Genomic DNA, 15,168 nt, shown 5'->3' on the forward strand with positions numbered 1-15,168 from the left:
AAGACATTTAGGATCCTACTTCTCAGTCCTCTAAACAATCCTTGCTTTGTTTTGTTCTCCAGGTATCAATTTGCTATTATCAAAGAACATGAAAAAGGCCTTTCAAGATAGTAAATCAACTATTAAATAGCAGATGTTATTTATATGAAAGGCAAAAAAAAAAAAAGGCAATTTTCCTTCTTAATCTCATAGCCCATGTATTAGATGAAATGTAACGCTTCAAAGGGTAGGAGAAAAATCATGGTTTAATTACAACAGTGTAGCATAAACACTTTAGTAGTCGATACCAGGATATTATTGTGACATCTAAACTAAACTTGAGTTCTCCACAGATACCGTAAACAGACACTCTAAATTCCCTAAATGATTGGCATTAAGAAGGTTTATACAAAGGCGGTCAGTTGTTCAAGATGCCATGATATGATGAGACAAAAACACGCATACATCAGTAAGTACAGAGAAATGTTATGCTACATTTTGGACAGTTCAGAACTGAAAGTGCTTCACATCTATAGGATAAGAAATGGCTTCATGTCCTCATCCCTAAATGATGAGAGCAAAGAAATAACCCTTTAATAGGTTAAATACACAGTGCCCCATTCATCCATGCTTATACAAAGTTTCCAACAATTCAGAAGGTCCATGGTGAAATTTACAATCTATATACAGTATAACAAATTGTCAAAGAAGAAAGTTCAGATATTCCTTGGTTCCCAAAAGCCTGAAGCTTGCTCTCTGCACTAGGAGACAAGTGACCTACAATATTAAGTGGGTTGTTTTTTTGGGGTTGTTTCTTTTGTTGTTGTTTTGTTGTTGTTTTTTGTTTTGTTTTGTGTTTGTTTTTTTTTTTTTTAATTCATCATCCCAATCCACCTTGAATAAAACCAGTTATTAATCCTGGTCATATTTATCAACTGCTTCATCCAAGTGTTTAAGGCATGTTCATTAGATGTCAGTATAGGGGTACTGTCAGAAATGACAATAATCAGAGGTACTAAAAGTCAGCAAATTTACATAGCAACATCACTCTTTACAATATAAAGTAAAACAAACTGTTATGATGGAAGTTGTTCCTGAGTTAAAAGTTCCTAAATACTGCTAAGATTCATGTTTTCCTCTTATATTTCTTCCTCCGGAATGTCCTTTCGCATATGCTCAATTGAAATTAAAATTCACTCTGAAACTAGCCTGAATGTCAGAAAGTAAAAAACGTTAGCAAAAGTCTATCAGCATTCCCAAACCTAAATTTAGCCAAGATCCTATGAATTTGCAGGGTTTAGTATTACTTAGCTTTTAGCAAGAGTATTTTCTAAACATGAAGATAATTATAAGCGTCAGTCCAAATTTTTGTGCAACTGCAAACAATAGGAAAAGATTTGGGTATCGAGAATTATCATAAATTTAAAGTTACGTGAACATATGCAACTGATACTGTAGTAATTTTTAGTTTTCTTATCCAGCCTCCTCCTTTAGAATTAAAGGAAGACTTTTTAAATTGTAGGAACACAAATTAAAATACCTACAAATACATCCAGATTTTTAAATTGGACCACTAATTGTCTATTCAGATTCTTCAGTATCCATTCCCACAGATTTGTTTCTCAAGTATGTAATCACTGACATTCTTTCCTATTTAAAAAAAAGCTGTTATTGGCTTAGAAAAGCAGATAGCTTTAAAACCAGATTTTTCATTAGCTTCAAAATATGCATGACAATTCTTACCACCCTAATAAGCCTGGCTCCAATTCATTCAAGTTCATACAAACATTTGCTCAAGTCCAAGCATTAAATTTAACAGCAGTTAACGGACAGTAGAAAATGAGGACGACAAAAGGCGTGACTTGAGTCTGTGCTATACCTGCACTTCTGACTGTCAACTGAAGAAAAACCCCTCAGAAAATTGCACCATCTAGAGTTTCATCCAAAGTTTGCAGAAATCAGTGAAACTCTTACAAGAAGCTTTAATGGCCGTAGTTTAAGTGCTCCAACTGAAGCTCACCATTCGCGGTGATGTAGCAACTCCTATTTTAAATACAAGAAAGGATTGCAGTACTCGCACCTATCAGACTCGGGAATAAATGTTCATTTACTTATGTTCCAATCTGTCAGCAGTGCAAATCATGAATTACAGTATTAAAAAAAAAATCTTATTTCCAGATTCGTTTACATTTAAATCCTAGTAGGACAGAAACCAGCAACACGCTGAGAAAACAAGGTGGGAAAGGAACAACTCTGCTTCCACAGTCTAGGAATTCCAAACAGAGTCTTACATAGTGGTATAAAAAAGAAAAGCTCTGAATGAAGTTTGGCCTAGCCCATGTGTCTTATGCAAAGGTTAGCTAAAATTTAATTGTTGTGACCATAAAATATAAATAGCAACCATTTATTCACAAAATTCTGGATTAGATTGATTTTTTCTTTGCTTTAACAAACTGTATGATCTATTAAATTATCAGCCAGTTGTATGTTTAAGCACAACAATAGAAAATGTAGTACATAAACACCTAAAAATCACAGTCATAAAAAGCAGGCAAGTACATCAGTCTTTTGGTGGTCAAAGCGCAACAGATTAGTCTGCCAAACAAGTGTACATGAATGTCAATCATGAGCATTAGTTTTGTTAAAAATCATTTCTACTGTCAATAAACAGTTTTTTGTATTTTAATACTGTTCTTAAAGAATTGTAAACTGTTTAAAAATGTATGCACAGACATAAATAACAGTGAAGGATTTAAATACAGTGGTAAATAGGAAAAATAGGTTTTGAAATTTGCATGTGTGACGAGTGGATAATTTGGAACAAATCCATAATTATCCACAAAGAACTCTGACCTTTCTTAGGAAAGACAGTACTGCCGTCATTTCTAACACTTGTGACTGTTATAATAACAAGAGAAAAAAATAACATATCGGCCCTGATACATCAATCACATATGCATTCAAAATTACAGATATTTACAAGAAAAATATATATTTAATTAAAAAGCCACTGAAAAACATGGACTTTTAGTCAGGTGCTGCACTTCCTGCAAAATGAGGTAATTTAGATGCAAACAAATTAAGTTTAGTACAGTTCAGGATCCATGGTCTCCACACTTAAAAAGTACAGATTACTTCAGTAAATGGCTTGACTGTTTCTGTATGTTCAGAGCAAGAAATCGCTAGATCCAGTTAAATCCTGTTTTGTAGTGCTCTTGATGCAACACTGACTAATGTCAGAAGGCTTCCCAGCTCAGTTTTACAACTGGTCTTTCAATAGAAAGAAAAAGGAAAAAAAAAAGTTAGTTATAAGTTGGTTTCATCCCAAGATGGATCATTCATGTTCTTTAGAACTTTTCTAACAAGCTTCTCCAAGTCCTTGCGAGCTCTTTGTTCTTCTTCTAATGATTTTTTCATCTTTTTGTTATCCTGTTTAATCAATAGAGACAGAAATATTAGTGTTAGCCTTTTTGGGAGGGTTTTCTTTCTTTTTTTTTTTCTTTTTTTTTTTAAACAGATCTTTTCTGACCACATGTACACTGTCAATTACAAATTCAGAAGGCTCTTCTTGGTAAGACTGCTATTAGCTGTTCAAAGGAATGCCTTCTATTAAAATCTCACAAGTTACACACATTCACTTCACACAATGCAACAAAAACCACCAAATGGAAACGAAGCTGTTTCTTATTTATACTTAGGGGGTCCTTTATAATGCAAGTGCTAGTAACAGATGGCCAAGAATCTTGAATTCTTCTGCTCAAATCTGATCAATACAGAGTAGAAGATATTTGTTGTTAATGGAGAAGGGAAATGGAGCAATAAGTAGAATAAGTATCCCCTCTAAGAGCCTCCTGTGATTATAATTAGTTTCATAATCTCAGAAAAGCTTCTTAAAACCTAATGCTAATTAACTTGCTTCATTAGGAAAGTAAATAGTTGAAAGGAATATCATGAAAACCATTATGTTCTCTGGAAAGTGTTTTGTGACTAAATTTTAAACCAGACAGATGACTATGAGGGGGCTGAATTTCAGGGAACACCATCGCTCCGCAAGTACATTAACGAGTGAGTCAGTTCTCAATGTTTAGTGCCACCAGCTAATACTGAAATACCATGAACCACAGGACCATAAAGATGTCACTGACCAAACCACAGCAATGCTTACACTGTTTAATCCTGCACAGGCCAAGGTGATGCTGGCAACAGTGCGGAAGCAACCAGAAGATAAGACAACATTAATATTAAGGTCCCGAGACAACAAGTCCACAGATGTTTAGCAAACACAGGTCTGCAATTCAGGAGTCCCACTGGACTCTCATCAGCTGTCATTTACAGACATTTCTAGAAACAGTATGGGATCAACAGCTGCCACCTCCTTAACTCCATTCCCTCCTCAAGTCTGTTGAGAAACTCAGAAATTTCAGGTACAGGCTTAGCTTCTTTTCATTTATTTATTTACTGCCAATTCAGGACTGTACTATTCAAGTGTAGTGCCTGTGGATCAATAGTGCCAAATAACTTACGGAAGCTGCCACAAGAGGGATCCCACTTTGCATGGTAACCCTCTCCAACTGGCAGTCTGGGATCTACACCAACCATTGCACTGTGCACCCCCAGACAGCTGTTATCCATAAGGCCCTTGGTCACTTGGGACCTTTCCAGCTTAGAGATTATTTCTGGCACTTCTCCAGTTGGCAACATCACAGCAGCAGACCAATACGTGCTTCCAAGCTGAGATTCCTGACATACAAGAAAATGAACTCAGGCTTTAATAGGTCTTCGCTTTGGAAGATGGAACATTCTGAAAAGATCATCTATTTGGAAAGGCAGCAGAAAAGAGAGCTGTTGCTTGAAGTTCAGGAGAAGGTGACTTTTTGTTTAGGGTCACAGAAATCTGTGGGGCCTCCATGAGGCAGCACGTTTATCCTTGGTACAAAAGCAGCCAGGCCACAGAAACATCAGTGGGTTATTATTGCTGCTTGTATTATGTGAATTGTATTTTTAAAAAGACTATCAAATTTGCATCAAACCTGGGATATGTATGCTTTGTATGTTGAAGACAGCAGAATTTAAGTATTTAAGATATCAACTGCATTTCAAGGAACATGCACAACATCCTTAGAAATACTGGGCATGCTTGCAGATGGGCAAAGACTTCGGATTCACATTTATAGCCCAAAATCTAAAGTAATTTGAATACAAATCCATTTTACATTAACACGGGAAATGACTTCCTGAGTCAGAACTGTTAAGGTCAATTAGCAAACTCTCACATTGCAGAGTGAAGATAATTCAATGTTTGTTCGCCTACATGTTAAGCAATGACTACCATGCAGCAGCATTAATATGATTTAAGCAGGCTGTATCCTGACAAGGAAAAGATTTTTTTTTTTTTTTTTTAAACTATCAGCTGCAACCTCCATACCAGCAACTCAGGTGAGGTCTTGCACAATTCCCCCATGTGACAATGCAGCACCCTAAGCTAACCTGAAGCCCTCATTAAAAAAAGGCCACGTGATAAGACTGGGAAAAGGACTCTTGTCTCTAGAAATGAAAGGTTTTAAGAGCTGATTCATAAGAGGTGTTCAGGTTAGTGAAAGTGTTAATAAAGGCCTAAATAGATCCAGACATTTACACTACTAAAATTATACATTCTAGAGCAAATACTATTTCACAATCTCTATCAGCTTATTTTGCTGGTGATACGGCAGAACTGAATTTGCTTAACACTTTCAACATTTCACAAGTTGTAACATACAAAAATGAAACAGCTTACTAAGTCACCTCTGAGAGGAGATGCTTAACGCTATTCTCAAATGCTGGTGCTCCAAGGACCCATGACAACCACAAAAGGTGGTACTTTTTGTCAAATTGGTATGTTCTACTTTTAAAAGTGAATCTAGTCTAGAATTCAAGTTCATTCCTGTCAACGTGAATCAACTTAAAAGCTGTATTTATTCTTATAATGTCTTCTCTCTTTCCATTCTCCATGTTGCTATAAATGTGGCAAGTTACCAACCTGTCTTAACTCCTGTACTTCATCCTTTAATGCATATACTGTGTCAACAAGGCTTCTAAAATGAAAAAAGATCATCTGTTACAATGGTTTTCAGAAATACATGTTTCAATCTACTATTAGACAAAACTGTTAAATGAAATGCATTAAAAAAACCCAAATCCAAAACCCACAGCTAACAGCTAATGTCAAACTTGTGTTAAGTCTCTTATCCTGATATATATTCATTAAGGCAAGGATCTGTTACCAGCTTCTGTGACAGGATACACCTCTCAAGCACACATGGACCTATACTGGTTTCTATATTACAGCTATCATTTCCAACATACACCTTACAAAAAAAAACAGAATGACGCCACACACTAACTAGAAAGATGACATCAATTTAATATTGAAATCCTACAGCACTCAGAAAAATTATTTACCAGTGAAACACTTAACTTCTTGACACAGAAGGAATAAGTTGCATAGCACATACAAAGAAACCAGACCACAAGCATTTAAGTGAAGGCCAACTGCAGTTAAAGGACTGGCAGCAAACTCTAAACAGCTCTGTTCCCTACTACAAACATACCATACACACACTACTATAATGGGAGACGGAAGGGGGAAGAAGAGTGCAAAGTTTACTGGTTTAATCCATCATTCATTAAATGTTCTCTTACTTCTCTTCTATAACAGTCTGACCATTACTTTTAGTTTCTTCTACAATAATTTTTTCTTCTTCTGGAAGCAGGACTTGAGGAGCTGATTCCTTACGGGAACCTGTTGTGAAAACAAATTACAAAATAAGCAACTCACAAACACTGCTAAGGCATTTTAAAGATTATTATTTCATTCATTACATGATACACCTGCCGGCCAGGGTATATCACTTTCCATTTCCCTCTTCCCTCCACACACACAAGTTACTGACACATTTTTTACATTTCAAACCACAGCCTCACAACAAAAATTGTCTGACATCGCTATCCTGTTGCTGACATAACTTCTGTGTCATCATTGGGGATGCTACACTGTTCAATGAACAGTGCACTGTTCAGCTATCAGTAAAAGCTACACAAAACCATCACAGCTGACTCAGAAAAAGATAGATATGTTTAAGCAACAGTGATTTAAGCCTCAAGGACAGATTCTGATCTCGCACTGAAACAAATCCAAGAAATCTAAATCAATCACTATCAGTAAGGAGCGGAATAGTGGTATCAGATGATACAGTGATGGAAGAAAAAAAGTCAAAATGTCTTTCGCCTGGAACATATAAACAACAGCTTTGTGTATATGTGTGCGCACACACATATACATGCACTTACAGATAGTAATTTAGTATAGGACTAAAAGGCTATCAAATGAAATACATACTTTGTATTTAATAAATACTTTTAAAAGCACTTAATGGTTTGACAATAAGAACTTAAAACATTCCAAGATCTTCAAAACATTTTCCACAATGATTACAATTTGTAACATCAAGATAATACATATCAATTCTAAAAAGGTAGCTCTGAAAAGTCTACAGCTCAGACATGTATGTGCATCCACTGATACATACATCAAGTACGTATTCTAAAAATGTTATTTTATTAGGCTGTAATAATTACAAGCTTTTTTTTTTTAAGGAAGGTCTGTAAATAAATTGCTGTCAAAGTATTTGTTCAGAACTCAAGCACAGCAGGTAAGGCACTAAAGTTCTTGCATATTTTAACCAAGATATCAGTTTAAACAAACAAGGTACACTTGCCTACCAATTCATTGTAATGAACTTTCATGAATCAGGAATGTCTCAATTCTCGTACAGTTTGGACTGATAACTAGGTACTACAGTGTGCATGCCCATCAGGAGAAATTAGTTAGCTCTTGCTGAACAGCTGCTTTGTGATAACAGTGCTTTTCTTTTATGGTTCATGATACAATACATAATCTAAACACACAAAATATGAAAGAAATCAAGCTAATCGAAAAACACTAACTTCCCTAACAACTGCAGTCTTGAGTTCTCAACAATAAGCTTGTAGGGACTGTAGTTTAGCAGTACATGTTAAGTTTTTTAAACTATTTTAGCTAACAATGACAAACTTCCTTTAATGAAGAAAACAGTTTCCTTAAGCTGATAGTAAAGATCTAATGTATCAGTACGTGAGGGTCAAAATTTCATGGAATGAAGACGACTGCAGATTTGAGAACAGAATCTTGTCCTTGAAAGCTCTAAGTTCTTCATTTTACAAAGTGAAGAAATCTTTTAAGGGTTAATACCCATCCACTCCCACATATTTTCCAGGGAAGGAACAACCTATAAAACGAGCACATCCAAACTCTGTATGGAGCTCAAAGACATTTCCCTGTTTGCACTGTCAATCTGTAATTGTAGAAAGTTGCCTTATGTTTATCTCAGTTAATTGGTTACTGTTCTGCTTTATTAGCCCGGAAGGTAACAAAGAACACTGAGCTAAATGTTTTTTTCAGGAATTAGTTGGCACCAGCTGCTACCACATCACAACATTTTAGGTGTGTCTACTAACGTGGAGCACCTCAGCCCAGCAGATGCCAAGGAAGACATTGACCAAAGGCAGAGAACAGTCAAGTGTTTGTCACCCATGACTCCCTTCAACTAAATGGAGCAGTGCATTATGTTTATCTCCGTATAGAGCTGCATTCCATTGTCTTTTGCCTGGTCAGAGTAACAGGGGTCCTTGTAAAGCCGAAATAGCATGGAGTAGACAGCTTTAAAAAAAAAAGTCCCAGCTGTAAAGTTATATATACATAGGTGCATGTAAAACAGGTGACTACACCAGCATATCTTGATGTATGTAGAGCACAGCAAACAGTATTACCGAGACACAGAATGCAGCTTCATTAAAAACCAACATGTTCACCAACATTATACAGACAAGGAGACCACACAGTACACGTACACACTTACACAATGTAAAGCTGTTGCTGTGAACACTGACCTTCCTGTGCCACAAAACACTAACTACTGTGGAATTCAGGACATCACAAGTTTCACCCTTGCCTTCATTGCTCCGATACACTTGGGTCATGCCACATTTTTATCTCAGAACCCTCGCTGCTCTTATGGTTTATACTTATGCAAAACCTCCTTTCTTCCTTTATCTTGGTTTGCTTTTTGCGAGTTTTGACAGGGTTTTTTTTTGTTTGTTGTGGATTACATTTTTTTCCTAAACCCCACAAGCACTTGCTAAGTACAGAGGGTACAACCACACAGCACATCTATCCTGAAACAAAGGACCCTGTCATCAAATGACTACGTGCACAGTAACATCAGAATTGATGTGTCAAGTTCTACAGGAAAAATGAAGCTACTTCACTGTCCTGCTTTCTGCATCGTTTATGCCAGAAGCCTTTTTTTTTTTTTTTAAGCAGCATTTTCTGGCAATTACACATGTAGAAGGAACTTCAAGCAGAGTCACCTCATTACTGGCACTCAGCATTATTCTCTAAATTGCACCTTGTGCCTCCACCAGGTTCTCTATGTAACCATTTCTCTCCAGAAAAGTTTTCAAGGTATAGCTTTAGGACGCGAAGAGAGGGTTGTGTTAGAGCACGGTGGGTATTTCATGCAGAATTGTACTAAAAGGATGGTCCACGAAGTCGCTGCAAGTTAGGTAATCCTAAGCACCTCTGAGACACATTCCACATATCTTCATGAAGTGCAGAAGAATAAAAAGCTACTTCAGTTGGCCAAATCTGCCATTCCTCAATCCTAAATGTGCAAGTTTCATGCTGAATTTTATTAAGAGACACTACTCATTCTCATTCCAGGTCAAACAGACAAAAAGACAATGTTTAAATTGATCTCCAACAGCTTTGGCCCTAAATCACCTTGAGACAATACCACCAGAAGTACTAGTTAAAAAAAGATTGGGAAAAAAACCCTACCCAAAGCTTTACAAAATAGAGTTTCATGTTTTCTTTTCCTTTTTTTGGAGGGTATTGGGAAAGTAAGGTGGATGGGAGAAGAATGTTTGGCAAACCCAGATAATTACTTCAAGATTAGGGAAAAAATATTAAGGCTGAGAAAGTTGCTATAACTTTTCAATGGGGAACTCCTAAATCCAGGGTCTTGAAAGAATGAAGTATCTCACTGTTTAGAAGTCGGTTGCGTAACTAAAGCAAAGCCAAAACAACTGACCACTATGATGAAGATTCGACTAAGTTTGCATCAATTAAATGCCATCAAGAAAATAAAGGTATCTATTCAGTATTAGTATCTACCAGTCCCAGAGTGGAGAACAAAGAATTACAATGCTTTTTGCCAACAGAATACCTTAAATTATAGGTTTAGCAAATTTAGCCTCCAGAGTAAAGCATCCAGACCAGGGCTGAAGACCTTAGCAATACCCACTATGTACGTGGTGCAACACTTGAGATACAAGAACAGAACTGTGGGTAACAGCCACCTGCTTTTAGTTTTCAGTGTCTGGTCCCCTTTCCAGTCTAATCAATCAGCCACACCAGCAAGTGGTTCTGAGCATTTCTGGAAAAAAAGGAAAGCTGAAACCTGTTTGGATATTTATGTGGCTGAAAGACTTCATGACAGAAGTACACTTTATACTCGTCTCAAATCCGCAGAACATCACTCCTAGCCCTGGAGTACAGCCTTAACACCAAAATGGGGAGAAATTAGAGTGCAGACTGAACACCACCGAGGCTCTCAGTGATGTGTGTTTGCAAACATAACTGCACATCCCCAGCCTTTATTCACCCTCCTCAAAAGGGAGCACGACATCTTAAAAATGGTTGATATGGTACCATGCTGGTTCCTGATAGAAGCCAGGCTTCAGAAGGAGCTGTACTGGTAGTCAGTCTGGTCCTTCATTCTGCCTCTTTTAGCAGACACACGTGGAAGAGTCCAGAAGTTCTGCACAGATCTTAAGTCATCAGGCAGAATGGAAGGAAGAGAAGGGGGATGAATTTTCACTTTAACCAGATATTAAGTTTCTGCCTATGTTCAGAGACCTTGTCTGTCCAGGAACCACTTAAGCCAACGGTAAAATGGAGGTAGTTATTCACGTCATTTACTTTAAGTAGCTAACCTCAGGGCTTCAGTTAAAAGCCAGCTCTCCCCAGTCAATCACGAACGGGGTTCCTTCCTCCAGCTGGCTGTTTGGAGAAGGCTCAACCCAGGCACCTTCACACCGATACTCGGCATTTGCCTTCTTCCAGCGACTATGACGTCCTAATTTAAGCTATGGAAGTTAGACCCATGGTGATGGTGGTTAACTTTCAAAAATGCATTGTATAATTTGAGGCCAATAGCAATGATTCAGTTAAGTATTGCTGTTCTCTTCACTTTCTCATACCTTTATTGTGATTAGGAGATGTAAGAAGGGGAATAAGGCACAATAAAGGTAAAGAATTAGAAACAGTACTTGTAAATAAAAAATTCTGGTTTTCATCCACTTTACTAAGCATCCTTCATAAGCTAAGCAGCTCTTTGAAATTATTTGCTTGAGTTTCAAAGACAGAAGTCTTGACTTGGCCCTGAAAGACAAATATGTGCATACACAACTGTTTTCATCTACCATTAGCCACCAGAATGTACAGACAGGTAAAATTCCTGGAATTGCAAATGTTGGACAAAAATAAGAATTACTTGTCATTTAAAACATTCAATATTTCATTGCATTAGTTATATTTAAGATGTTAAAGTGTATAAGCAGACCTGCCAAATTAACATTCTCTTTCTCAATGAATCTTTGATAAAGTCTTAAGATGAAGAATCTGAAAAAAGGTGCTCCCAGACTCGATGTGCACTGAGATTAAAGCATTGGGAAAAAAAAAATCCTTCATGCTATAGATCTGCCAAAGTCAAAGGGGAGCCCTTTAATATCTTCTACAGGTAACAACAAATCAGAATCCAAGCATCAGGCCAAGCTTAAGTTTACTGTATAAAATATACCTTTTTTTAAAAAATTCTTGGAAGTACCAAAAAAGATTTCGGCATGAAGTGATTTTTTTTTTTTTTTTTTTTAAAAAACTAATAGTGATACACAAATAGGGAAAAAACCCACGACTCAGATGACAGATCTATGCAGTTCACAGAAGAATGTTTTGACAAGTTAAATGAAAATAACTGAAGTGGACTGAAACACATACAACTCCATATGTAAGTGTTAGTCACGTAAGAAGAACAGAACTAAGAGTCTGAAAGACAGATACATCATCTGAAGAAGTGGAATATTTCTAAGACAACATGTGGAAAGAGCTATCCCACTAAGCTTCCTGTATGTCACTAACCAATATAAAAACTTCCAACCAGAGGGCTGTAGAGCTAAAACTAGAGTTGCTACAATCATAGCAAAAAAACATTATGACCTTTCAATAGAAGTAGGCAATTACTTTGTTTATTCTGATGTAAACATTTTAGTATGTATATTAGGTTATAGTTTTATTTGAATTCACTCAAATATGAGCATCTTTTAAGTAGAAGCACTAAAGATGACTTATTTTAAAGAGAAAAATGTTGTAATATTAAATCTTGAAAATACGTAAGATTATAGAAACCAATGTAGCATTCATAAAATTTCTTTCTGGTAAAAAGACCTGCAAAAATAAGTTTTAAATTGTTCCAATATTTCAGCCCGTGCTTTTAGCGAGAATACACCTATTCAAAAAATTAAAAAGAATAAAATAAAATCAATTAAGGGGAGAGGGTTGCAACAGAATAATATTCTATAGATGGCAACATCTCTGAATAGTTATTTAAAAAAAAAAGAGGATACAGAAGGATACATATTTCACATTACATTAAGTTTCCTGTAGTTGTCAATTATATTAAACAAAGATTACACATTTAGGTCAAAAAAGCTCTTTCACTTGAGCATTTGATTCCTCTGGGAAGAAGGGAGGGAGAGAAAGGAGGCATGGGGAGAAGAGGGAACTAAGTGTTTAACTTACAAGTTATGCTGTCCTTTCCCCCTGTGTAATAATTAAATATTAAAGTCACAGTCTAGCAAATGCAAAATTTATTTCAACTGTACATAACAGATGTCCTTTTCATATAAAACAAAACACTTAATCGATATATGCAACCACAAACAATATGCATACTGTACAGTACAATGCGACATTCAGATATACATCCATTTCGTATTTTCAAAAGGCAGTCACCTACTAAAGATGGCTTCTCCCATTCACAAATGAAGTACACAATATATATTTTTTTTCTATTTTTTACGTCACTATATACACATTACTGTGTTTTGGCAAGATTATGCAAAACACTCAATTAATATTGGTTGGTTTCAATTTATGGCAAATACTAATTTATGGAAACACTGCATAAGCCATGTGAAGAGGGGCTGACAATGGCTTGAACCTACCTTTTAATTTAGATTCTCCATCCTTCCAGTGTATTTGTAACTGTACACATATAATTTACAGAATTGCATAAACATAAGGTACTATTATTACCATGACTAAAGTTCCACAAAAATAGAAACACTGAACCTTTGGACTGAATACCACCATTTCCACATTTGCTTTTTTTTTTTTTTAAAGCATGTTGCATTAATATTCCTGATCAGTTCACAGTAGCTTATGGCCTGTAACATTGAAGACAAAATGATTTTAAATGTGTGGTGACATTAATATGAGAGATCCTAATTATGGTAATAGTTAATGACTTAAATGCTACAATAATTAATGGTGGTAAACTGTCAAAGCTTTGGTGCATAGAAAGTCAATAAAATCTTCGGATCTGGATAACAAAACATTCTGTGTGATAAGGAAAGTTCAAGTGCAACAACTGTATTTCAAACTCATATTTACACTATATAACATGAAACAGACATAAGGAATTATCATTTATCCAATGCAGAAAACATTATTCAACTAGAACACCACAGCTTAAGAAACAGGAAAAAAAACCCCAAATAATCCATACTTTCCATATACGTTAAAAAAAAACACAACTGACTGCAAGGAAGAGAGAACTGAAGCAGGTTACAAATGCGCTGTGGAATGGTATGGAGCACATGTACTTATTTCTCTAAGCAACACTCCTCCACTTTGAAAAAAGTTCAACATACACAAGTTCCTGGTCATTACGTTAATATATGACTAGTAGTAAAGTGTACCCCTGAAAATCCTCCTTGGTAAGCACTGTTGCTTTTGTTAGTCACATTTTTGAATGCCAACAACAGTGAGAGAGGATGAAGTAGGTGATCAAACAAGACTGAATGCAAATCTGTAGATGTGAACTGCTTTGAAATAGCTTCTCCACACTGACCACCTTCTGGAATCCTGCACGTCTAGCAATTACTAACTTTCTGATCATGTAACCTGCAGAAAGGTATTGATTATATTTCAAACAGTGTGATCAAGTTCCCAGGCGGCAGTTAATTGCATCGTGATTACTCTGAACTTGTTCACAGAGTAATACCTGAACACTGGATAACATGCTTACTTGAAAAGGGGTAAGGGAATTGCATCTGTGGACCCTGGCGAAAATGAGAACCATTTCTGTCCTTTCATCACATGCTTTTCCCTAATGCTAACGAAGATTCAGAAAACACGTCATTTTTGTTTCACTGCCAATTACGTTATCCACAAGACGGAACGCACGCACTTCACCCCAGCAGCGCCCCAGGGGCAGGTCCGAGACCTTCAGCTGTGCACAGCATGTCACAGTTCTCTGAAAAGCCAACACAACTGTAAGTGAAGAGCTGCTGCTGAAAACAAACCTGCTCGTGAGAGAAGTTACAAGACACAATAAAATCTGTCACAGACATGCTCCAAACAGTACGACCCAAAAGCCAAGCATTCGATTATTCAGAACTTCAAACAAGCCAATGTGATCACAGTTGTACCTAGAGCTTCAGATGCTGAACACTTGAGCCTTCATCAGGGGAACCATTTTCATCTCGTCTTTTCAAGAAGAATGGTCAATTGAGAGTTGTCAGCTGTGTATTTTAACAGGCAAGTAAACATCTAGACCCTGCTTTCTGCCACGCTACTGCATACAGTAAAGTGACAGTACGACCACAGGTAACATGAGATTATCAGAACACTGCATGTAATGAGCATGGACTGCCGGGTTTTCATGACAACTGCCAGACTGGGGTGGGGGGAGAGCAGTGTGGTCCTTCATATAAACATCTAAGCAATGAGGAAAAGACAGCAGTATAAAAACAGAAATTTTTTATGGA

The 15,168-nt window shown here is 36.6% G+C and overlaps 1 protein-coding gene across 3 annotated transcripts in view; it reads right to left on the reverse strand.

Annotated features, from left to right (window-relative positions):
- Window positions 1-2,369: 2,369 nt before the first annotated feature.
- The window catches only part of ARHGEF7 (Rho guanine nucleotide exchange factor 7), a 126,378-nt gene continuing 113,579 nt past the window's right edge, over window positions 2,370-15,168 (reverse strand). For all 3 annotated transcript variants that reach the window (XM_086619887.1, XM_086619882.1, XM_086619915.1), the window contains 3 exons: window positions 6,661-6,760; window positions 5,999-6,053; window positions 2,370-3,408 (listed from right to left, as the gene is read on the reverse strand). In XM_086619887.1, the coding sequence (XP_086476013.1) occupies window positions 3,286-3,408; window positions 5,999-6,053; window positions 6,661-6,760 (278 nt within the window). In that variant the 3' untranslated portion in view covers window positions 2,370-3,285. The remainder of the gene's footprint in view (window positions 3,409-5,998; window positions 6,054-6,660; window positions 6,761-15,168) is intronic.

This window comes from Tauraco erythrolophus, chromosome 1, assembly GCF_009769465.1.
Source record: "Tauraco erythrolophus isolate bTauEry1 chromosome 1, bTauEry1.pri, whole genome shotgun sequence".
In the NCBI taxonomy this organism is placed as follows: Eukaryota; Metazoa; Chordata; class Aves; order Musophagiformes; family Musophagidae; genus Tauraco; species Tauraco erythrolophus.